The sequence below is a fragment of the Salmo trutta genome, chromosome 15, assembly GCF_901001165.1.
Source record: "Salmo trutta chromosome 15, fSalTru1.1, whole genome shotgun sequence".
Lineage (NCBI taxonomy): Eukaryota > Metazoa > Chordata > Actinopteri > Salmoniformes > Salmonidae > Salmo > Salmo trutta.
In genome coordinates this window covers 58,654,963-58,679,231 of record NC_042971.1, presented here as the reverse complement: position 1 = coordinate 58,679,231, position 24,269 = coordinate 58,654,963, and the positions used below count along the sequence as shown (strand labels likewise).

General features: G+C 48.4%; 1 protein-coding gene across 3 annotated transcripts in view; it reads right to left on the bottom strand.

Moving 5' to 3' along the window:
• Positions 1 to 1,536: 1,536 nt before the first annotated feature.
• Positions 1,537 to 24,269, bottom strand: part of dym (dymeclin) — a 161,202-nt gene continuing 138,469 nt past the window's right edge. For all 3 annotated transcript variants that reach the window (XM_029692339.1, XM_029692338.1, XM_029692340.1), the window contains 3 exons: positions 19,822 to 20,004; positions 17,998 to 18,111; positions 1,537 to 3,558 (listed from right to left, as the gene is read on the bottom strand). In XM_029692339.1, coding sequence (XP_029548199.1) covers positions 3,409 to 3,558; positions 17,998 to 18,111; positions 19,822 to 20,004 — 447 coding nt within the window. In that variant the 3' untranslated portion in view covers positions 1,537 to 3,408. The remainder of the gene's footprint in view (positions 3,559 to 17,997; positions 18,112 to 19,821; positions 20,005 to 24,269) is intronic.

Here is a 24,269-nt window from a genome sequence, read left to right as displayed (position 1 = left end):
GTTCCCCTTGCGTCGCAAGGGCCGCGGCTTTTGTGGCGCGATGGGTAACGATGCTTCGTGGGTGTCAGTTGATGTGTGCAGAGGGTCCCTGGTTCGAGCCCAGGTTGGGGCGAAGAGAGGGACGGAACCTACACTGTTACACGGGCAAGGAGGCCTACAAACCTGACTCAGTTACACCAGCTCTGTCAGGAGGAATGGGCCAAAATTCACCCAACTTAGCTTGTGGAAGGCTACCCGAAACGTTTGTCCCAAGTTAAACAATTTAAAGGCAATGCTACCAAATACTATGTAAACTTCTGACCCACTGGGAATGTGATGAAAGAAATAAAAGCTGAAATAAATAATTCTCTCTACATTATTCTGACATTTCACATTCTTAAAATAAAGTAGTGATCCTAACTGACAGGGAAATTTTACTACAATTAAATGTCAGGAATTGTGAAAAACTGAGTTTAAATGTATTTGGCTAAGGTGTATGTAAACTTCTGACTTCAACTGTAAATAAGGTATTTCCGTTTATTTTTAATACATTTGCAAAAATGTCTAAAAACCTGTTTTCGATTTGTCATTATGGGGTATATAGTGTGTAGATTGACGAGGAAAACAATTCATTTAATCCATTTTAGAATAAGGCTTAAACGTAACAAAATGTGGAAAAGTCAAGGGGTCTGAATTCTTTCAGAAAGCACTGTACCTACCGTTTCTAACAGGCTTTGCAGTAACCAAACCCAGAAATGGAGTTGAAATGTTACATCACTGTTTGTACCTGTCAAATTGGTCATTTTTCAAAATGTAATTACTTCAATTATTATTGCTCTTGAGAAAGGAAAATGTGTTTTCAGCCATTAAATCAAAAGACTAAAGAGGGGAAAGGAGGACAATCCCTTCAATAGCACAAACAGCATCCTGTTAACTACGGCAACCTAAGTGGTTTCCTGCTTCCACTTCACTCCGTCGTCATTGCAAGAGGAAAACACAGATACATCTGTACCAATCCATCTTTTTCTGAGAAGTAAAAGAAAATCATGCATCCATTTTTACAACAGGTTTTTATTTATTTATTTGTGTCAGTTTACAGACAGGGAAAGTGAACCATTTCATCTGAAGTAGAGAGAGAGTATAGGTGAAGGGGAGGTGATTGTAAGAGGTCATAAGAAGTTGTCTTTACCTGAGTGAACATTCCAGAATCACTGACTTGTAATGAAAACAGCAGGATTTATGTTTTAATCCATTCTTCTTTGTCAGCTAAAAACCACTGTCATAACAACCCCAAAATAAATCAAAGATAACGCTTTCAAGAAGAGTGCTTCTCAAACACTTCACTCACTCATTCACTACAGAGAAGACTCGTTACTCAGCTAATACAAGGAGAGAGGAAATCTATGAGTGTATCCCAATAGTCTCTCCTATCTCCCGAAGTGTGCACTTGTTTACCTCCCTTCTAGGACTTGAATGGACGTGTAGTAGTGAATGAGTGCACACTTCAGAAAGGAGAGGTCAACCACATACACACAAACACAAAACACTCGCACGCAGTTGTCTTTCAATCATGTTTTATTATGCATGTCATGTTGATGCTGACGCATACATAAATATATTCTAAATATATTCTAAATATATTTGTCAGATTATGCAGAACAGAAAATATTCAAAGTGACCTTGTAAGCATCCCAAATTGCACTCTATTGCATAAATAGTTCACTACTTTTGGCCAGAGTCCTATAGGCCCTAGTAGTGCACTATATAGGGAATAGGGTGCCATTTGGGACAGCCATAGGGAACATCTTCCCTTCAGATTAATATGGTTGAATGTTTGTCAAAAGCAACAAACATGTGTTTGTATTTGTCTATAAAATAATATATATGCGTTCTCTGACCTGTACAAGATTGGGCTTTCATCTCAAATGTACGGAGAAAAAAATAAAAAATGTATGAAATGTATGCATTCACTACTGTAAGTCACTCTGGATAAGAGCGTCTGCTAAATGACTAAAATGTAAAAGGTACACTATTCCCTATATAGTGCATTATTTCTGACCAGGGTGTATAAGGCTCTGGTCAAAAGTAGTGCACTATATAGAGAATAGGGTGCCCTTTGAGACTAAATAAACATGACACTTAGCCTATACAGTTTAGAGTTATTTTTCTATAGTTAATAATTATGCTTCCTAAATTCAACTTTGAATTTGCAAAACTGTCAGCTGTTGTTGTCGTTCTATATTGACATTAACATTTAACTTGCGCTAAATAAGATGGTGTGTAAAAAAAACTTTGGGATTTTGGTTTACAAGGATATGTTTATCATGTTGATGCTGTTGATCGTTGTTGTTTATGTTTTGGTGGGGACAAATATCCAAATCCAGATATGAAAATAAATACATGAATAAAAAAATGAATCACATAAAACATGCAAATAAACAAATAAACAAACATGATTGTGCACTAAAAAAGATTGGGTCAACTGACTGAAAATTAGAACTGATGAAAAACGTGAACCCCTGTTTAAACCTACTGAAAGTAACTGATTACTGTGGTAAAGACTGGAGTGAGGACAGTGAGACAAAAGCATGGTCCCCAGAATCTGTTTACGATCAGATCTGGGACCAGGCTACAGCGACAAGTATCATTTAGGCTGTCACCAACTGTCACCAACTGTCATCAACTGACCTGTCCTCAGGTCTCTGAACTTTTTTCAACCTTAAACCATAACTACATCACTTAAAAAATAAATACGTTTTTTTTTTAAGCTAACCCAAATAAATCGCGGGCAATTGGAGGGGGAGGAAAAAAAGTTAGAGAATCTGATAGAGACTGAGAACCAAAACTGTAGCGTGTCTCTGTCAAGAGTATCATCCCTTATATTCAGTGCTGTTGTTGAGGTGTGGAGCTGAACCATGTGAAAACAGACCCAACACTGAGCTCACCATCAAAACAACGGTGTACGTAGATACATAACCAGGCTGTGGAAGCACAGGAGAGGAGACTATCTGAAGAGCAGAACAGGTAACATCAGATGTCCTGTTCAACATACCATAGTAAGTCAGGGATCTGTCTGTGGGGATAGAGGCACTTCCAAAGCAGGGTACACACACACACACACACACACACACACACACACACACACACACACACACACACACACACACACACACACAAATAAACAGATTCACACACACACACAAATGTCAACCCCCCCCTCAGCGTGAACACCCCCTCAGCGTCAAACCCCCCCTCAACGTGAACCCCACCTCAACGTGAACCCCCCCTCAACGTGAACCCCACCTCAACGTGAACCCCACCTCAACGTGAACCCCACCTCAACAACGTGAACCCCACCTCAACGTGAACCCCACCTCAACAACGTGAACCCCACCTCAACGTGAACCCCACCTCAACGTGAACCCCACCTCAGGCAGAGTCCATGCTGAAGAGTTGTATGTTTGTAGTGCTCCAGTGAAGACCCACTCCAGAGTTAAAGACCAAGGACCACACGTAAGGGATAAAGAAGTCTTCCGGTTGATCTTCCTCTACATACTTGAACTTCAGCTCCGGGAACTTCTGTAGACAGACACAGAGAAGACAGAAGAAGAACATTTTAAGATAAAAGGATCTGTAGACAGGACAAGCCCAGAGATGGAGTCTTAACCTAGTGGTCTTGGTCTGAGTCTAGAGAGGTCTGGTCTGGACTCCATCTCTGGATCAGCATACATGACCATAGAAATGTGAAGATTCAGTGTCTATAACTCCCAGGTTTAACTGACAGATGACAACACTGGTTGGTGATAGGACAGGAGCTAGCTACAAACCAACCAGATAAAACCCTTTCCATCTGATGTAATCTGTAGCTGACTGTCTAGTTGCTGAGGTAAAGGTACTTTTACAGGTAAGCTGGATAAGACGTGCCACTCTGAGAGGTGACCTCTGACCTTTCAAACAGGCCTGGTTAACCTGTCATCAACCCTCCATTGACCTGAATGGGTCAGCGTCTCAAATGGCACCCTATTCCCTATATAGTGCACTACTTTAGACCAGGGCCCTGTGGCACCCTATTCCCTATATAGTGCACTACTTTTGGCCAGGGCCCTGTGGCACCCTATTCCCTATATAGTGCACTACTTTAGACCAGGGCCCTGTGGCACCCTATTCCCTATATAGTGCACTACTTTTGGCCAGGGCCCTGTGGCACCCTATTCCCTATATAGTGCACTACTTTAGACCAGGGCCCTGTGGCACCCTATATAGTGCACTACTTTTGGCCAGGGCCTATATGGAATAGGGTTCCATTTGAGACGTAACCATTGAAAACCATAAGTGGTGGTGACCAGCCAGTGTGTGTGTGTGTGTGTGTGTGTGTGTGTGCTCCAGTAGGTGTAATCTGGCTCTAGTAGCTGCACCTAGTGGTCCCAGCCCCCCACATTCTTGAAATCTACACCCCATCTTTGATTTCAGGTGACGTCAATCTAACGCCTCAGGTGAAAGAGAACGCTTGTTAAGGAACGACCTGAGTGGTTTCTGTTACAGACAAGCTTTAGTTGTAATTAACAGACCTGGCTGAGGAGGATGCCGTTTTAAAAACACTGCCCTCCCCCTCCATCCTTTCCAGGCTCATTCTGGAACATTCTCAACAGTCCAGTCAGAGAGTATCCTCTCTGTCCAACAACAGTCCAGTCAGAGAGTATCCTCTCTGTCCAACAACAGTCCAGTCAGAGACTATCCTCTCTGTCTAACAACAGTCCAGTCAGACAGTATCCTCTCTGTCTAACAACAGTCCAGTCAGACAGTATCCTCTCTGTCTAACAACAGTCCAGTCAGAGAGTATCCTCTCTGTCTAACAACAGTCCAGTCAGAGAGTATCCTCTCTGTCCAACAACAGTCCAGTCAGAGACTATCCTCTCTGTCCAACAACAGTCCAGTCAGAGAGTATCCTCTCTGTCTAACAACAGTCCAGTCAGAGAGTATCCTCTCTGTCCAACAACAGTCCAGTCAGAGAGTATCCTCTCTGTCTAACAACAGTCCAGTCAGAGAGTATCCTCTCTGTCTAACAACAGTCCAGTCAGAGAGTATCCTCTCTGTCCGACAACAGTCCAGTCAGAGACTATCCTCTCTGTCCGACAACAGTCCAGTCAGAGAGTATATTCTCTGTCCGACAACAGTCCAGTCAGAGAGTATCCTCTCTGTCCAACAACAGCCAAGTACTGCCCGACCCAGCCCTGCCCAGCCAAGTCAGAGAGTATCCCATCTCTTCTCTCCCACCAACAGTCCAGCCAACCCAAACCAAAGGTCGAAGCCAAACCCTATCCAGGCTCTACCTTACCCAGACCAGCAGCAGCCAGGCCTGGAAGCATGAATAATACAGTGATATCTCATCATACCCCACCAGCCAGGTTACAGGGTGATGTTTTGGTCACACACTAATCACACTCTGGTGAGAGACACACATAGTAATCCTTATTATGCTGTGGTCAGGGAAGGGCCTGTCATGCCAAATAGTGTCCCCCTGCCAAAAAGTGGGGACATTATTTGGCATGACAGGCCCATTCCCAGCCATTCATATTAGCCTTCATTGTGTCCACTCTCTGGGTAGTATTGGTAGCATAGGCAGCCTGGCATAATGATCTATGGACCCTGGCTTGTGTGGTCATACGATACTGTATCAACAGACAGTGCTGTATTACTGTGGTCTAGCCAGCCGACGGTCACTACCAAATACATTAACAGCAGCTAGTTAGTCAGTCAGTCAGTCAGCTAGTCAGTCAGTCAGCTAGTTAGGCAGTCAGTCAACTAGTTAGTCAGTCAGACAGCTAGTCAGTCAGTCAGTCAGTCAGCTAGTTAGTTAGTCAATCAGTCAGTCAATCAGTCAGTCAGCAAGCTAGTCAGTCAGTCAGTCAGCTAGTTAGTCAGTCAGCTAGTTAGTCAGTCAGCTAGTTAGTCAGCCAGCCAGCCAGTCAGCTAGTCAGTCAGCTAGTCAGTCAGTCAGCTAGTCAGTCAGCTAGTCAGTCAGTCAGTCAGTCAGTCAGGCAGTCAGCTAGTCAGTCAGTCAGTCAGACAGCTAGTCAGAGAGCTAGTTAGTCAGCTAGTCAGTCAGCTAGTTAGTTAGGCAGTCAGTCAACTAGTCAGTCAGTCAGCTAGTCAGAGAGCTAGTTAGTCAGCTAGTTAGTTAGGCAGTCAGTCAGCTAGTCAGTCAGCTAGTTAGGCAGTCAGTCAACTAGTTAGTCACCAGACAGCTAGTCAGACAGCTAGTCAGTCAGTCAGTCAGCCAGCTAGTTAGTTAGTCAATCAGTCAGTCAATCAGTCAGTCAGCTAGTTAGTTAGTCAGTCAGTCAGTCAGTCAGGCAGGCAGGCAGGCAGTCAGCAAGTCAGCTAGTTAGTCAGTCAGTCAGTCAGGCAGTCAGTCAGTCAGTCAGCAAGTCAGCTAGTCAGTCAGTCAGTCAGCAAGTCAGCAAGTCAGCTAGTTAGTCAGCTAGTTAGTCAGTCAGCCAGTCAGCTAGTTAGTCAGTCAGTCAGTCAGCTAGTCAGTCAGTCAGCTAGTCAATTAGTCAGTCAGGCATTCAGCTAGTCAGTCAGTCAGTCAGACAGCTAGTCAGTCAGTCAGACATTCAGCTAGTCAGTCAGTCAGCTAGTCAGTCAGTCAGACAGCTAGTCAGTCAGTCAGACAGCTAGTCAGTCAGTCAGACAGCTAGTCAGTCAGTGAGCTAGTTAGTCAGATACTGTATCAACAGACAGTGCTGTATTACTGTGGTCTAGCCAGCTGACGGTCACTACCAAATACATTAACAGCAGCTAGTTAGTCAGTGAGTCAGCGAGTCAGTTAGTCAGGCAGGCAGTCAGCTAGTTAGTTAGTCAGTCAGTCAGTCAGCTAGTCAGTCAGTCAGTCAGCGAGTCAGTCAACTAGTTTGTTAGTCAGGCAGGCAGTCAGCTAGTTAATCAGTCAGTCAGCTAGTTAGTTAGTCAGTCAGTCAGTCACCTAGTTAGTTAGTCAGTCAGCTAGTTAGTTAGTTAGTCAGTCAGTCAGGTAGTTAGTCAGTCAGTTTGTCAGCTAGTTAGTGAGTCAGTCAGTCAGCTAGTTAGTCAGTCAGTCAGCTAGTTAGTGAGTCAGTCAGTCAGCTAGTTAGTGAGTCAGTCAGTCAGCTAGTTAGTGAGTCAGTCAGTCAGTCAGCTAGTTAGTTAGTCAGTCAGCTAGTTAGTCAGTCAGTCAGCTAGTTAGTGAGTCAGTCAGTCAGCTAGTTAGTCAGTCAGTCAGCTAGTTAGTGAGTTAGTCAGTCAGCTAGTTAGTGAGTCAGTCAGTCAGCTAGTTAGTGAGTCAGTCAGTCAGCTAGTTAGTCAGTCAGTCAGTCAGCTAGTTAGTGAGTCAGTCAGTCAGCTAGTTAGTCAGTCAGTCAGTCACCTAGTTAGTTAGTCAGTCAGTCAGCTAGTTAGTCAGTCAGCTAGTTAGTCAGTCAGCTAGTTAGTGAGTCAGTCAGTCAGCTAGTTAGTGAGTCAGTCAGTCAGCTAGTTAGTCAGTCAGTCAGTCAGCTAGTTAGTGAGTCAGTCAGTCAGCTAGTTAGTGAGTCAGTCAGTCAGCCAGCCAGCCAGCCAGCCAGTCAGTCAGCCAGCAAGTCAGGCAGTCAGTCAGTCAGCTAGTTAGTGAGTCAGTCAGTCAGCTAGTTAGTGAGTCAGTCAGTCAGCTAGTTAGTCAGTCAGTCAGTCAGCTAGTTAGTGAGTCAGTCAGTCAGCTAGTTAGTGAGTCAGTCAGCCAGCCAGCCAGCCAGCCAGTCAGCCAGCAAGTCAGGCAGTCAGTCAGTCAGTCAGCTAGTTAGTGAGTCAGTCAGTCAGCTAGTTAGTGAGTCAGTCAGTCAGCTAGTTAGTGAGTCAGTCAGTCACCTAGTTAGTTAGTCAGTCAGTCAGTCACCTAGTTAGTTAGTCAGTCAGTCAGTCAGCTAGTTAGTCAGTCAGTCAGCTAGTTAGTGAGTCAGTCAGTCAGCTAGTTAGTGAGTCAGTCAGTCAGCTAGTTAGTCAGTCAGTCAGCTAGTTAGTGAGTCAGTCAGTCAGCTAGTTAGTTAGTCAGTCAGCTAGTTAGTCAGTCAGTCAGCTAGTTAGTGAGTCAGTCAGTCAGCTAGTTAGTCAGTCAGTCAGTCAGCTAGTTAGTCAGTCAGTCAGCTAGTTAGTGAGTCAGTCAGTCAGCTAGTTAGTGAGTCAGTCAGTCAGCTAGTTAGTGAGTCAGTCAGTCAGCTAGTTAGTTAGTCAGTCAGCTAGTTAGTGAGTCAGTCAGTCAGCTAGTTAGTGAGTCAGTCAGTCAGCTAGTTAGTGAGTCAGTCAGTCAGCTAGTTAGTGAGTCAGTCAGTCAGCTAGTTAGTGAGTCAGTCAGTCAGCTAGTTAGTGAGTCAGTCAGTCAGCTAGTTAGTTAGTCAGTCAGTTAGTTAGTCAGTCAGTCAGCTAGTTAGTCAGTCAGTCAGCTAGTTAGTTAGTCAGTCAGTCAGTCAGTCACCTAGTTAGTTAGTCAGTCAGTCAGCTAGTTAGTGAGTCAGTCAGCCAGCCAGTCAGGCAGCCAGTCAGCCAGTCAGCCAGCCAGTCAGTTAGTCAGTTAGTCAGTCAGTCAGTCACCTAGTTAGTTAGTCAGTCAGTCAGTCAGTCAGTCAGCCAGTCAGCCAGTCAGTCAGTCAGTCAGTCAGTCAGCTAGTTAGTGAGTCAGTCAGTCAGCTAGTTAGTCAGTCAGTCAGCTAGTTAGTGAGTCAGTCAGTCAGCTAGTTAGTGAGCCAGTCAGCTAGTTAGTGAGTCAGTCAGTCAGCTAGTTAGTGAGTCAGTCAGTCAGCTAGTTAGTGAGTCAGTCAGTCAGCTAGTTAGTCAGTCAGTCAGTCAGCTAGTTAGTGAGTCAGTCAGTCAGCTAGTTAGTCAGTCAGTCAGTCACCTAGTTAGTTAGTCAGTCAGTCAGCTAGTTAGTCAGTCAGCTAGTTAGTCAGTCAGCTAGTTAGTGAGTCAGTCAGTCAGCTAGTTAGTGAGTCAGTCAGTCAGCTAGTTAGTCAGTCAGTCAGTCAGCTAGTTAGTGAGTCAGTCAGTCAGCTAGTTAGTGAGTCAGTCAGCCAGCCAGCCAGCCAGCCAGCCAGTCAGCCAGCAAGTCAGGCAGTCAGTCAGTCAGTCAGCTAGTTAGTGAGTCAGTCAGTCAGCTAGTTAGTGAGTCAGTCAGTCACCTAGTTAGTTAGTCAGTCAGTCAGTCACCTAGTTAGTTAGTCAGTCAGTCAGTCAGCTAGTTAGTGAGTCAGTCAGTCAGCTAGTTAGTGAGTCAGTCAGTCAGCTAGTTAGTCAGTCAGTCAGCTAGTTAGTGAGTCAGTCATTCAGCTAGTTAGTGAGTCAGTCAGTCAGCTAGTTAGTTAGTCAGTCAGCTAGTTAGTTAGTCAGTCAGCTAGTTAGTCAGTCAGTCAGCTAGTTAGTGAGTCAGTCAGTCAGCTAGTTAGTCAGTCAGTCAGTCAGCTAGTTAGTCAGTCAGTCAGCTAGTTAGTGAGTCAGTCAGCTAGTTAGTGAGTCAGTCAGTCAGCTAGTTAGTGAGTCAGTCAGTCAGCTAGTTAGTTAGTCAGCTAGTTAGTCAGTCAGCTAGTTAGTCAGTCAGTCAGTCAGCTAGTTAGTGAGTCAGTCAGTCAGCTAGTTAGTGAGTCAGTCAGTCAGCTAGTTAGTGAGTCAGTCAGTCAGCTAGTTAGTGAGTCAGTCAGTCAGTCAGCTAGTTAGTCAGTCAGTCAGCTAGTTAGTTAGTCAGTCAGTCAGTCACCTAGTTAGTTAGTCAGTCAGTCAGCTAGTTAGTGAGTCAGTCAGCCAGCCAGCCAGTCAGGCAGTCAGTCAGCCAGTCAGCCAGCAAGTCAGTTAGTCAGTCAGTCAGTCAGTCAGTCAGACATTCAGCTAGTCAGTCAGTCAGCTAGTCAGTCAGTGAGCTAGTTAGTCAGATACTGTATCAACAGACAGTGCTGTATTACTGTGGTCTAGCCAGCTGACGGTCACTACCAAATACATTAACAGCAGCTAGTTAGTCAGTCAGTCAGCTAGTCAGTCAGTCAGCTAGTCAGTCAGTCAGTCAGTCAGCTAGTTAGTCAGTCAGTCAGTCAGCGAGTCAGTCAGTCAGTCAGCCAGTCAGTCAGTCAGTCAGCGAGTCAGTCAGTCAACTAGTTTGTTAGTCAGTCAGTCAGCTAGTTAGTCAGTCAGTCAGTCAGTCAGTCAGTCAGCTAGTCAGTCAGTCAGTCAGTCAGTCAGCTAGTCAGTCAGTCAGTCAGTCAGCTAGTTAGTCAGTCAGTCAGTCAACTAGTTTGTTAGTCAGTCAGTCAGTCAGTCAGCTAGTCAGTCAGTTAGTCAGTCAGTCACCTAGTTAGTCAGTCAGTCAGTCAGTCAGTCAGTCAGCTAGTCAGTCAGTCAGTCAGTCAGTCAGTCAGTCAGTCAGTCAGTCAGTCAGTCAGTCAGTCCCTTGCAGCTTGCTATCAGTGTTGTTTAGCTTGTGATTTGGTCTAGAGATTAGCTAGTGGACTAGCTTCAGACTAGCATGGTTAGGTAAACACTCCTGCAGTGTTTCTTTGGAAGCAGACACACGTACACAGGCTGGCCCAGGAATGGCTCATGTTTGGCCTGGCTCCAACACATCCCCCTCTCTGTGTCTCTCTCTCCATCCCTCCCTGCTTGCAGAGCAGACTACATTTATTTTCATTTATTTAACTAGGCAAGTCAGTTAAGAACAAATTCTTATTTACAATGACGGCCTACCCCGGCCAAATCCTCCTCTAACCCGGACAACGCTAGGCCAACTGTGCGCCGCCCTATGGAACTCCAGATCATGGACGGTTGTGATACAGCCCAGGATCAAACCAAGGTCTGTAGTGACGCCTCTAGCACTGCGATGTAGTGCCTTAAACCGCTGTGCCACTCGGGAGAACCTAAATACAACATACTTGGCCAGGCTCATGCCAGTCACCCAGCACAGCACAGCACAGGGTTGCATCCCAAATGGCCCTGGTCAAAAGTAGTGCACTATATATGGAATAGGGTGCCATTTGGACCAGACCAGCGGCCCCCAGAACACAGACAGCCTGACTGACTAGGTCTCTGTCTAGACTGTAGGACTGTGTGTTCCCTCTGATCCCACTGTTACAAGGCTTAGAAGGAAAAGGCTTCAGAGCCCAGGCAGACAGGCTGGAATGCAGCTAGGTGCAGATCAGGGGGAAAAGGACATTATGTTTTGTGAAGTATTTCCTCTATTTCCGCTACATTTCAGTAGATATTCAGGTGTTTCACATGTACTTCGGAACAGACGAGGGGCTCTTTTACTACTGTCTTCTGGCCTCTGGAAGCCCCAGGTATGGAGAGTTCTCCTCCCCTCCCCTCACTTCCCACTCTCTCCTCATCTATCATCCCCTCCTATCCTCCTCCTCTTAGATCCTCCTCCCCTCACTTCCCACTCTCTCCTCATCTATCCTCCCCTCCTGTTATATCCTCCCCTCTTCTGTCCTCCCCTCCTATCCTCCTCCTCTTAAATCCTCCTCCCCTCACCAACCTCTCCTCCCCACTTCTATCCTCCCCTCCTCCCCTATCCTCCCCACCTCCTCTTAGATCCTCCCCTCCTCTCCCATCTATCCTCCCCTCCTGTTATATCCTCCCCTCCTCATCGAGCCTCCCCTCCTTTCCAGTCTCCTCTCCTCCATCCCCCCTGTCCTCTCCTCCATCCTCCCCCTGTCCTCTCCTCCATCCTCCCCCTCTCCCCTCCTCCATCCTCCCCCTGTCCTCTCCTCCATCCTCCCCCTGTCCTCTCCTCCATCCTCCCCCTGTCCTCCCTCCATCCTCCCCCTGTCCTCTCCTCCATCCTCCCCCTGTCCTCTCCTCCATCCTCCCCCTGTCCTCTCCTCCATCCTCCCCTGTCCTCTCCTCCATCCTCCCCCTGTCCTCTCCTCCATCCTCCCCCTGTCCTCTCCTCCAAAAAGGAGCCAGACTGTCTGTGTCGTATCACTACAGAACAAAGCAGCGCTACATTCCACACGGTCCGTCTCCATCCCAAATGGCACCCTGTTCCGTAGATAGTGCACTACGTAGGGAATAGCTAATTAGGGAACAGGGTTCCCACTACGTGGGAATAAGGTGCCATTTGGGACACAAACGCTGTCTGTCATTGAAAGTGGTTGAGCCTGATAGCTGTAGGAGTAGGTGGCTGGGCTCACAGTGGACTATGAAGGAGAGAGGGAGAGAAACTGGAAGACAGTGGGACAGAGAGAGACAGACAGATATACAGAGAGGCTGACCAGCAGGCACAGACAGAGGAAAAGATAAAGAATTTACAAAAAAACTGAGCAAACTAGAATGCTATTTGGCCCTAAACAGAGAGTACACAGTGGCAGAATACCTGACCACTGCGACTGACCCAAACTTAAGCAAAGCTTTGACTATGTACAGACAGTGAGCATAGCCTTGCTATTGAGAAAGGCCGCCGTAGGCAGACTTGGCTCTCAAGAGAAGACAGTCTATGTGCACACTGACCACAAAATGAAGTGGAAACAGCTGCACTTCCTAACCTCCTGCCAAATGTATGACCATATTAGAGACACATATTTCCCTCAGATTACACAGATCCACAAAGAATTAGAAAACAAACCCAATTTTGATAAACTCCCATATATATTGGGTGAAATACCACAGTGTGCCATCACAGAAGCAAGATTTGTGACCTGTTGCCACAAGAAAAGGTCAACCAGTGAAGAACAAACACCATTGTAAATACAACCTATTTTTATGTTTATTTATTTTCCCTTTTGTACTTTAACCATTTGCACATCGTTACAATGCTGTATATATACATATGACATTTGAAATGTCTTTATTCTTTTGGAACTTCTGTGAGTGTAATGTTTACTGTTCATTTTTGTTTATTTTACTTTTGTTTATTATCTATTTCACTTGCTTTGGCAATGTTAACATATGTTTCCCATGCTAATAAAGCCCCTTGAATTGAATTGAATAGAGAGACACAGACAGACAAAGAGAGAGGGAAAGAGAGGCTGGCCCTATCTCTGGATGGGGACTGGTGACTGGGGGCTGGTGACTGGGGACAGAGACATAATAGGGCCAGTCTGATGCTGCCGGAAAACTGTGGTGTCAAATCAAATTGTGCTGGTCAAGTACACATATTTAGCAGATGTTATTGTGGGTGAACAGGCAGTGGCTCAGGTGGTTGATGTCCTTGATGATCTGTTTGGCCTTCCTGTGACATCGGGTGCTGTAGGTGTCCTGGAGGGCAGGCAGTGTGCCCCCAGTGATGCGCTGGGCAGAACGCACCACCCTCTGGAGAGCCCTGCGGTTGCGGGCGGTGCAGTTGTCGTACCAGGCGGTGATACAGCCCGACAGGATGCTCTCAATTGTGCATCTGTAAAAGTTTGTGAGGGTTTTAGGGGCCAAGACAAATTTCTTCAGCGCTGTTGCGCCTTCTTCACCACACCGTCTGTGTGGGTGGACCATTTCAGATCATCAGTGATGTTTACGCCGAGGAACTTCCCACCTTCTCCACTGCTGTCCCGTCGATGTGGATAGGGGCGTGTTCCCTCTGCTGTTTCCTGAAGTCCATGATCAGCTCCTTTGTTTTGTTGACATTGAGTGAGAGGTTATTTTCCTAGGCACCCCTCTGCCAGGGCCCTCACCTCCTCTCTGTAGGCTGTCTCGTCATTGTTGGTAATCAGGCCTATGACTGTTGTGTTGTTTGCAAACTTGATGATTGAGTTGGAGGCGTGCGTAGCCACTCAGTCATGGGTGAACAGGGAGTACACAGGAGGGGGCTTGAGCATGCACCCTTATGAGGGAGAACATCAGCTGTCCCTGGGGCATTCTCACCTTCTGTTACCCATTTCACACAAATATAGACAGACGGCCAGGGACAAACGCATGTCTGGCTGGCTCATTGTGAGTCAATGTTTCTATACATCCATCATGCTCTTCTTTGTCTATGTCTAGTTCATTCAGCTCTTCAAGGCTCTTCTAATAGAAGAGGAATATATGGCATTTAGCAGATGTTTTTATCCAACACAACTTAGATCAGTGAGGGCAAACCTGTTAGTTCCTAGTTCTATGTCCTCGTCCAGTTGATCTGTGTGCATTAGAAGCAGTTACTGTGTGACTGGTCATCCTGTACATTCAGCTCAACCCTAAATCCAGTGACAGATGGTCAGATAGAGAGCCAGTGGAAACATGGTTAATGTCTCTCCAACTCTTGTCCATTTTAGTACTCTACCATGTCATCTCACTTGAACAAACGGCTAGGCACTTGTCTGTTTAAGTGCTTTGAGAGGACAATTATAGATGTATTGATGATTCCACACAGCATTCATCTTAGCCTATGGATTTTCATTAGGAAGCTAAGGCTGTGTCCCAAACGGCCCCCTATTCTCTAGGCATGCAGGCAGGCAGGCAGGCAGGCAGACAGGCAGGCAGGCAGACAGGCAGGCAGGCAGGCAGGCAGGCAGGCAGGCAGGCAGGCAGGCAGGCAGGCAGGCAGGCAGACAGACAGCGAAGTGATGATTATCTCTCAGGCAGAAGAGACTGAGGCAGAGTTGAGCGATAGAATGAGCGACCTAGATTCTCCCACTGCTGCAGCGATCATATTGTGGCAGGATGCATCAGTCAAGGCCAGCAGGAGATCACAACTGAAGAGACACAAAGCTACAGTGAACTGTCAGTCAGAACTGTGTGCCTGTGATCCCTAGATGAGAGCTTGAAAGAAAACAAATGGTTTTTGAACCCCGGTTCTGACAGATACATGCCAAGATGAAGGAACAGCCCCAGAGTTTAGTCATACAGAGGGAGGGAATTATTCAGTCCATTATTAGAAAAGCCACAGTGCTGAGATGTGTAGCAGGAGGACACGGCTGGAGAGACGCCCCACATCCATTATCAGAAAAGCCACAGTGCTGAGATGTGTAGCAGGAGGATACGGCTGGAGAGACGCCCCACATCCATTATCAGAAAAGCCACAGTGCTGAGATGTGTAGCAGGAGGATACGGCTGGAGAGACGCCCCACATCCATTATCAGAAAAGCCACAGTGCTGAGATGTGTAGCAGGAGGATACGGCTGGAGAGACGCCCCACATCCATTATCAGAAAAGCCACAGTGCTGAGATGTGTAGCAGGAGGATACGGCTGGAGAGACGCCCCACATCCATTATCAGAAAAGCCACAGTGCTGAGATGTGTAGCAGGAGGATACGGCTGGAGAGACGCCCCACATCCATTATCAGAAAAGCCACAGTGCTGAGATGTGTAGCAGGAGGATACGGCTGGAGAGACGCCACACATCCATTATCAGAAAAGCCACAGTGCTGAGATGTGTAGCAGGAGGATACGGCTGGAGAGACGCCCCACATCCATTATCAGAAAAGCCACAGTGCTGAGATGTGTAGCAGGAGGATACGGCTGGAGAGACGCCCCACATCCATTATCAGAAAAGCCACAGTGCTGAGATGTGTAGCAGGAGGATACGGCTGGAGAGACGCCCCACATCCATTATCAGAAAAGCCACAGTGCTGAGATGTGTAGCAGGAGGACACGGCTGGAGAGACGCCCCACATCCATTATCAGAAAAGCCACAGTGCTGAGATGTGTAGCAGGAGGACACGGCTGGAGAGACGCCCCACATCCTTACGTCCCAAATGACACCATATTTCCTTTATAGTGCACTACTTTTTAACAGGGTTCTGTCAAAAATAGTACACTTTACAGGGAATAGGGTACTTATTAGCTAGCTGGTAACAGTAGTAGTAGAGACACATGCCTTCCAGTTCCAATGCCCCACAGCAGAACATGGAACACATAGAACACATGCCTTCCAGTTCCAATGCCCCACAGCAGAACATGGAACACATAGAACACATGCCTTCTAGTTCCAATGCCCCACAGCAGAACATGGAACACATAGAACACATGATGAAACATTCAAATCGCCTGGTTGGGCGCCGCTGAAGATGGACTACATGGCAACGCATAGCAACGTCCCCAGATACATATTTCCTCCTTGATTCATGTGGGGTTGGGGAATTGTGGGTAGGCGGCGTCCCAGCACGGAGTGCAAGGTAACGAAGTGCTTGCTGGCAAATTGATTCCTCTCCCGGATGCAGCGTCTCAAATGGCACCCTATTCCCTATATAGTGCACTACTTTAGACCAGGGCCCTGTGGCACCCTTTTCCCTATTTAGTGCACTACTTTAGACCAGGACCCTGTGGCACCCTATTCCCTATATAGTGCACAATGATGGGCCCTGTTCAAAAGTAGCGCACCATATATGGAACAGGGTGCCATTTGGGATGTAAAATGAAGACAAACTAACGGAGCTGTCACGTCTCCTTGAAATGTCATTATGCAGCAGCATATTCACCAGGCAGGAAGGATGGCGGTGGAGCATGACATTAATGCTGATGAAGATTGGAGCTGGACTTCATCTTAAATCATCCTCAACTCCAACTCCCCATATACCCAGTTTCAGCCCAGCCCCCACCTCCAGCTCCCATCCCCCACCTCCCATCCCCAGCCACCATCTTCAGCCCCCACCTCCAGCTCCCATCCCCAGCCACCATCTTCAGCCCCCACCTCTAGCTCCCATCTTCAGCCCCCACCTCTAGCTCTTATCTTCAGCCCCCACCTCCAGCTCCCATCCCCAGCCACCATCTTCAGCCCCCACCTCCAGCTCCCATCCCCACCTCCCATCCCCAGCTCCCATCCCCAGCTCGCATCTCCCATCCCCCCACCTCCCATCCCCAGCCCCCACCTCTAGCTCCCATCTCCCAGCTCCCATCCCCAGCTCCCAACCCCAGCTCCCATCCCCAGTCCCAATCTCTAGCTCCCATCCCCCACCTCTAGCTCCCATCCCCAGCCCCCACCTCTAGCTCCCATCCCCATCCCCAGCCCCCACCTCTAGCTCCCATCCCCCACCTCTAGCTCCCATCCCCATCCCCCACCTCTAGCTCCCAACCCCAGCTCCCAATACCCCAGCTCCCATCCCCAGCTCCCATCCCCCATCCCCAGCCCCCACCTCTAGCTCCCATCCCCAGCTCCCATCCCCCACCTCTAGCTCCCATCCCCCAGCTCCCATTCCCCAGCTCCCATCCCCACCTCCCAGCTCCCATCCCCAGCCCCCACCTCCAGATCCCATCCCCAGCCACCATCTTCAGCCCCCACCTCCAGCTCCCATCCCCAGCCCTTACCTCTAGCTCCCATCTCCCATCTCCCATCCCCAGCTCCTATTCCCCAGCTCCCATCCCCAGCCCCCACCTCTAGCTCCCATCCCCCACCTCTAGCTCCCATCCCCAGCTCCCATACCCAGCCCCCACCTCTAGCTCCCATCCCCCACCTCTAGCTCCCATCCCCATCCCCCACCTCTAGCTCCCATCCCCAGCTCCCAATCCCCCAGCTCCCATCCCCAGCTCCCATCCCCCATCCCCAGCCCCCACCTCTAGCTCCCACCCCCCACCTCTAGCTCCCATTCCCCAGCTCCCATCCCCAGCCCCCACCTCCCATCCCCCACCTCTAGCTCCCAGCCCCCACCTCTAGCTCCCATCCCCACCTCCCATCCCCCATCCCCAGCTCCCATCCCCAGCTGCCATCCCCAGCTCCCATCCCCAGTTCCCATCCCCCACCTCTAGCTCCCATCCCCCACCCCCAGCTCCCATCCCCAGCTCCCATCCCCCACCCCCAGCTCCCATCCCCAGCTCCCACCCCCAGCCCCCACCTCCCATCCCCATCCCCAGCCCCCACCTCCCAACCCCACCTCCCATCACCAGCTCCCACCCCCAGCCCCCATCCCCACCTCCCACCCCCAGCTCCCATCCCCCACCCCCAGCTCCCATCCTCAGCTCAGCTCCCATCCCCAGCCCCCACCCCAGCTCCCACCCCCAGCTCCCAACCCCAGCCCCCACCTCTAGCTCCCATCCCCCGCCTCCCAACCCCAGCCCCCCAAATCACGATTGTTAATGACCACTGCTGTGTGTGTGTGTCTTTGGGCAGGGTGTATGTATGTGTATTACCTTGAGGCGGTCGTTGGGAAGGGCCTGCGCTCCCTTCATGATAACTTCCTGAACTCTTTCTACTGACAGGTCAGACCCTGCTGCTTCCAGACGCTGGCTGAAGAAACCTATCACCTGGGGGGCACAGCGACAAGAGAACAACAAGTCAGACAGGGGGGTGTGTGTGTGTGTGTCTGTATATATATGTACGTGGTGTGTTTGCTTGAGGGATCCGTCAGGTAAAGGTCAAAATACATATATTTTCTGTGAAATGCCTTTACTTTCATCTAGGTTACTATGACAACTTGAAATGAAGGTGTCAATCATTTAAGACTAGTTTCTCATGAAACTGAGGAAGTGATTTGACACCATTGACTGTCAAGAGAATGTACACTTCAACGAGTCTCGTTTCTGTACATGTTGAAGTGATTTAACTATCGTCTCCTCTCAGATTCATAATTCATTTAACCCTCTGCTTTGAGTCGTCACACGAGTCTACCACTGCAACAGATGTCCCTAACGTGATGAAATTGGGAGCAACTTGCAGATAGTGTAACTTCTGTAGCAACTAGCCGTGTAAGCAGCACAAAAGCTGTTGGCACAGATTGTCTATTTACACTAGGTCCAGTAGAAAACAATATCGCAACCAAGACTTAAAAATAACTGATATTGGCACAAGATGGAGTGTTGGAACATAACTAACAAAATTACAGTTAAAGAAAATGTACTAAAGTAACAAATTCTACAGCACAACGGTAGAGTCATGGCTTAAGTGTAAAACTAATAAAATCTTACATTTTATTTTTCAAAATTCAGGTCCGTCTGCAATAATCACATTTTGGGGGGATTTTGAGTGCAGATCTTGTATGTTCTATGTACATAGACTAACTGTTTTGTTTGGGTATCCACTGATGCAGAGCATCTTTTCAAATGATTATCACATCCTCTGTCCTTGTTTAATAACAACTAAGGAAAGTTGGGCAGAGGAAGCAAGGATTGACTGATACTAACGTTTCCCGGACAGACCATCTCTCTGTGTTATGTGTTTCTCACATTTAACAGCTGATAAACGTATCATAGCAACAAAAATGTATCATAGCAACATGGAGTACAAGATGAGGACTGCAGATTGCCTAGCAGTTAGAGTATTGGGCCAATAACGAAAAGTCGCTAGTTAGATTCCTGGAGCCGACGAGGTGAAAAATCTGTCGATGTGCCCTTGAGCAAGGCACCTAACCCTTATCTCTAACAGGCTGCCAGTCCCAGAGAGACATCTCTAACAGGTTGCCAGAAGCTATTAAGGAGCCTTTTGGACCTAGACTTGGCGCTCCCTCTGACACCGCCTAGTATATAGGTCCTGGATGGCAGGAAGCTTGGCCCCAGTGGTGTACTGGGCCATACGCACTACCCTCTGTAGTGCCTTACGGTCGGATGCTGAGCAGTTGCCATACCAGGCGGTGGTACAACTGGTCAGGATGCTCTCGATGGTGCAGCTGTAGAACTTTTTGAGGATCTGGGGACCCATGCCAAATCTTTTCAGAGTTGTACTGCGCTACTTCTCATCTGACACTAGAATAGTGATCGACCCTCTGAGTATCTTTGCATCAGAAATTGAGGCGCGAAACTCTCTCCATCATGAAAATATACTAGTTATTGTAAATCCCAAATCTTTGAAATGCTACAAAGCTTTTTCACAAAACTTTCCACTGGAAAGCTTAGAGGCTAAAATTCAGCACAGCAGTGGAGGAGTTTCAATCCAACATTGGCCATTGTTTTCAATGAGGATTTAGGAATTCATGTTTGAGTGTGTGTGTTTGTGTGCTGGCATTCGTCTCTCTGTCTCACCGTGTCGAGGTTCTGCATGATGTCCTGGAAGGAGGGGTGTGTTCTGAACTGTTCGAAGAGCTCTCTCTTATAGAGCAGGGCGTAGACCAGGTTAGGGTTGTGGTGTAGAGAGTTCGACAGACATGAGTTGATGATCTCCAGCATCATCCTGATCACCTCCTCGATCACATTCAGGTCCTGGGCCTGGAGAAGAGAGAGACAAACTATTAGCATAGAGGTCCTGGAGAAGAGAGAGACAAGCTATTAGCATAGAGGTCCTGGAGAAGAGAGAGACAAGCTATTAGCATAGAGGTCCTGGAGAAGAGAGAGACAAACTATTAGCATAGAGGTCCTGGAGAAGAGAGAGACAAACTATTAGCATAGAGGTCCTGGAGAAGAGAGAGACAAACTATTAGCATAGAGGTCCTGGAGAAGAGAGAGACAAACTATTAGCATAGAGGTCCTGGAGAAGAGAGAGACAAACTATTAGCATAGAGGTCCTGGAGAAGAGAGAGACAAACTATTAGCATAGAGGTCCTGGGCCTGGAGAAGAGAGAGAGAGAGAGAGAGATAGCAGAGGACATTTTACACACTTATAGGAAAATGTATGTGAAATACAGGTTAAAAAAATAGCATTCTTGTCATGGGCTTAAAAAGACAAGAGAGAAGAGATGGGAATTTAGGGTGGGACTATGTCATCTAATAACCCTGATAAAGTGAAAAACCCTTATACACAGGGTTCCTCAGGTTACAGAGAAAGTGTGTTTTCTGAGTGACTAGAATCAATGGTTTCCATTGGGCCTTAAATACAAAGTGACTGTGTGTGTGTGTGTGTGTGTGTGTGTGTGTGTGTGTGTGTGTGTGTGTGTGTGTGTGTGTGTGTGTGTGTGTGTGTGTGTGTGTGTACAGGGCAGCCTAGAAGTGGCTGGAGCCAGGGAGGAAGCTGGGGGCACCACTAAGTCCGTAGGGGGCTGGACACGGACTAGGACACAGGCAACACAGGGGCAGGCAGGCGAGCGGCAGGGTGGTTGGGTCATGTTGAGGGATAGCCATTGTGAAGCCTGCATGGTTGAGATGTTATCTAGCTCCATATAGACTGTCTGGAGTCTATGGCCACGGACCAGACAGCACAACAGCACTCTGCTATGCAAAACAGGCAGGGAGGGCAGGGGAGATGGATAGATGGATAGATAGATGGATAGATGGATAGATGGATGGATGGATGGATGGAGAAATGGATAGATGGATAGATGGACAGATAGAGAGAGTGGGAGGGAGAGATCGAGAAAGAAGGAGGGAGAGAGGGGGAAGGGGGAGAGATTGAGGGGGGAGGGGGAGAGAGAGAGGGGGAATGATAGAGGGAGAGAAACAGAAGAGAGAAAGAGGGATAGAGAGAAGGGGAGAGAGAGAAGGGGAGGGGGAGAGAGAGAAGGGAAGGAGGGAGGGAGGGAGGGGGAGAGAGATGGGGAAGGATAGAGGGAGAGAAACAGAAGAGAGAGAAAGAGGGAGAGAGAGAAGGGGAGGGGGAGAAAGAGAAGGGGAGGGGAGAGAGAGAAGGGGAGGGGAGAGAGAGATGGGGAAGGATAGAGGGAGAGAAACAGAAGAGAGAGAAAGAGGGAGAGAGAGAAGGGAAAGAGGGGATAGAACCCAGTGGCTCTATTACAACCCTCCCTCTCTTCTTTACATCATGCTGTCGTTCATTCTCACTTTGCACAACCAACAATGGCTTTGTCCACCTCAGAGTTTCAAGGTAGCCAGTTTACTGAAGGTCAAGGTCAACATCAAGTCATGTTCTAACAGCTCAAGTCTGGAAACTCATCTAAACAATGTAAACATGCACCATTGGCCTGAATACAAACATATGAATGATCAAGGAACACCAGACAAAAGGACATGGAGCCGTGAGGTCTTTACAGCAACACAGTACAGCTACATGTGGATTCACACTGCCCTTTTCACTCACAGGTCCAAACTAATCCAAACCAATTTCCTCACATCAAGAGAGAGAGAGAGGACATCTCTACTTTGGCACACCACAGAGAAAGGGAGGGAGAGATAGAACGAGACAGAGAGAAAAAGAGGCATGGTATCTGCATCCGCATGGGGCTGCCAGCCTGATGCTTGTCTACTTGCCACTTCCCCTTTGAAATCAACAGTCTCCTTTTCCCTCCATCCCTTCCCACTGCTTGTCTACTTGCCATTTCCCCTCTCTACCTCCCTCCCTCTCCACTGCTTGTCTACTTGCCATTTCCCCTCTCCCTACCTCTCCACTGCTTGTCTACTTGCCATTTCCCCTCTCTACCTCCCTCCCTCTCCACTGCTTGTCTACTTGCCATTTCCGCTCCCTCTCTCTTCCTCCTTCCGTCTCTCTCTCTCCCTCCCCTGCGGTTTAGCAGTGCTTATGTCATATTCCCATGGCTGAGAGGAAAGAGCATGGTCACGTCCCAAATGGAACTCTATTCCCGTTACAGTGCACTACTTTAGACCAGGGCCCCTAGTGCACTACTTTAGACCAGGGCCCCTAGTGCACTACTTTAGACAAGGGCCCCTAGTGCACTACTTTAGACCCGGGCCCCTAGTGCACTACTTTAGACCCGGGCCCCTAGTGCACTACTTTAGACCCGGGCCCCTAGTGCACTACTTTAGACCCGGGCCCCTAGTGCACTACTTTAGACCCGGGCCCCTAGTGCACTACTTTAGACCCGGGCCCCTAGTGCACTACTTTAGACCCGGGCCCCTAGTGCACTACTTTAGACCCGGGCCCCTAGTGCACTACTTTAGACCCGGGCCCCTAGTGCACTACTTTAGACCTGGGCCCCTAGTGCACTACTTTAGACCCGGGCCCCTAGTGCACTACTTTAGACCCGGGCCCCTAGTGCACTACTTTAGACCTGGGCCCCTAGTGCACTACTTTAGACCTGGGCCCCTAGTGCACTACTTTAGACCTGGGCCCCTAGTGCACTACTTTAGACCCGGGCCCCTAGTGCACTACTTTAGACCTGGGCCCCTAGTGCACTACTTTAGACCCGGGCCCCTAGTGCACTACTTTAGACCTGGGCCCCTAGTGCACTACTTTAGACCTGGGCCCCTAGTACACTACTTTAGACCTGGGCCCCTAGTGCACTACTTTAGACCTGGGCCCCTAGTGCACTACTTTAGACCTGGGCCCCTAGTGCACTACTTTAGACCTGGGCCCCTATGGTTCAAGTCAAAAGTAGTGCACTGTAAAGGGAATAGGGTGCCATTGGGACGCTGATCATCATGTCTGTCTGCAGCAGGAGAGTGAGATCACTCTGCGTGCCTAAGACCAATGGCTTCTGAAAGGCCAAGACAGAACCAGCCCACCAGCCGAGATGGAGATGGAGAGACAGAGAAAGACAGAGAAAGAGAGCAAGAGAGCGAGAGAGAGAGATGGAGCCCACCAGCCGAGAGTCACTGGCTGAAAATTGAGTCAGAGACACAACGAGAGCCACCGACTGCAGGACCAGCCAGCACAAAGAGAGAGAGGGAGAGAGAGGGGGAGAGAGGGAGAGAGATGGGGAGAGATGGCGAGAGAGAGAGAGAGAAACATGAGATGATGGTGGTGGATGAATGGCACGACAACAGGCCTCTGGACCCCGTCACGGTATCTCTGTGCATTCAAATTGCCATCAATAAACTGCAATTATGTTCGTTGTCCGTAGCTTATACCTGCCTATACCATAACCCCACCATCACCATGGGGCACTCTGTTCACAACGTTGACATCAGCAAACCACTCACCCACACGATGCCATACAAGCTGCCTGCCATCTGCCAGGTACAATTGAAACCGGGATTCATCCGTGAAGAGCAGACTTCTCCAGCGTGCTAGTGGCCATCTAAGGTGCGTTGTTTGCCCACTGAAGTCATTTACGACGTCGAACTGCAGTCATGTCAAGACCCTGGTGAGGACGATGAGCACGCAGATGTGGTTCCCAGAGACGATGTTATGACAGTTGGTGAAGAAATTCAGTTGTGCAAACCCACAGTTTCATCAGCTGTCTGGGTGTCTGGTCTCAGACGAACCCACAGTTTCATCAGCTGTCTGGGTGGCTGGTATCAGATGAACCCACAGTTGCATCAGCTGTCTGGTCTCAGACGAACCCACAGTTTCATCAGCTGTCTGGGTGGCTGGTATCAGATGAACCCACAGTTTCATCAGCTGTCTGGTCTCAGACGAACCCACAGTTTCATCAGCTGTCTGGGTGGCTGGTATCAGATGAACCCACAGTTTCATCAGCTGTCTGGTCTCAGACGAACCCACAGTTTCATCAGCTGTCTGGTCTCAGACGAACCCACAGTTTCATCAGCTGTCTGGGTGTCTGGTCTCAGACGAACCCACAGTTTCATCAGCTGTCTGGGTGTCTGGTCTCAGACGAACCCACAGTTTCATCAGCTGTCTGGGTGTCTGGTCTCAGACGAACCCACAGTTTCATCAGCTGTCTGGT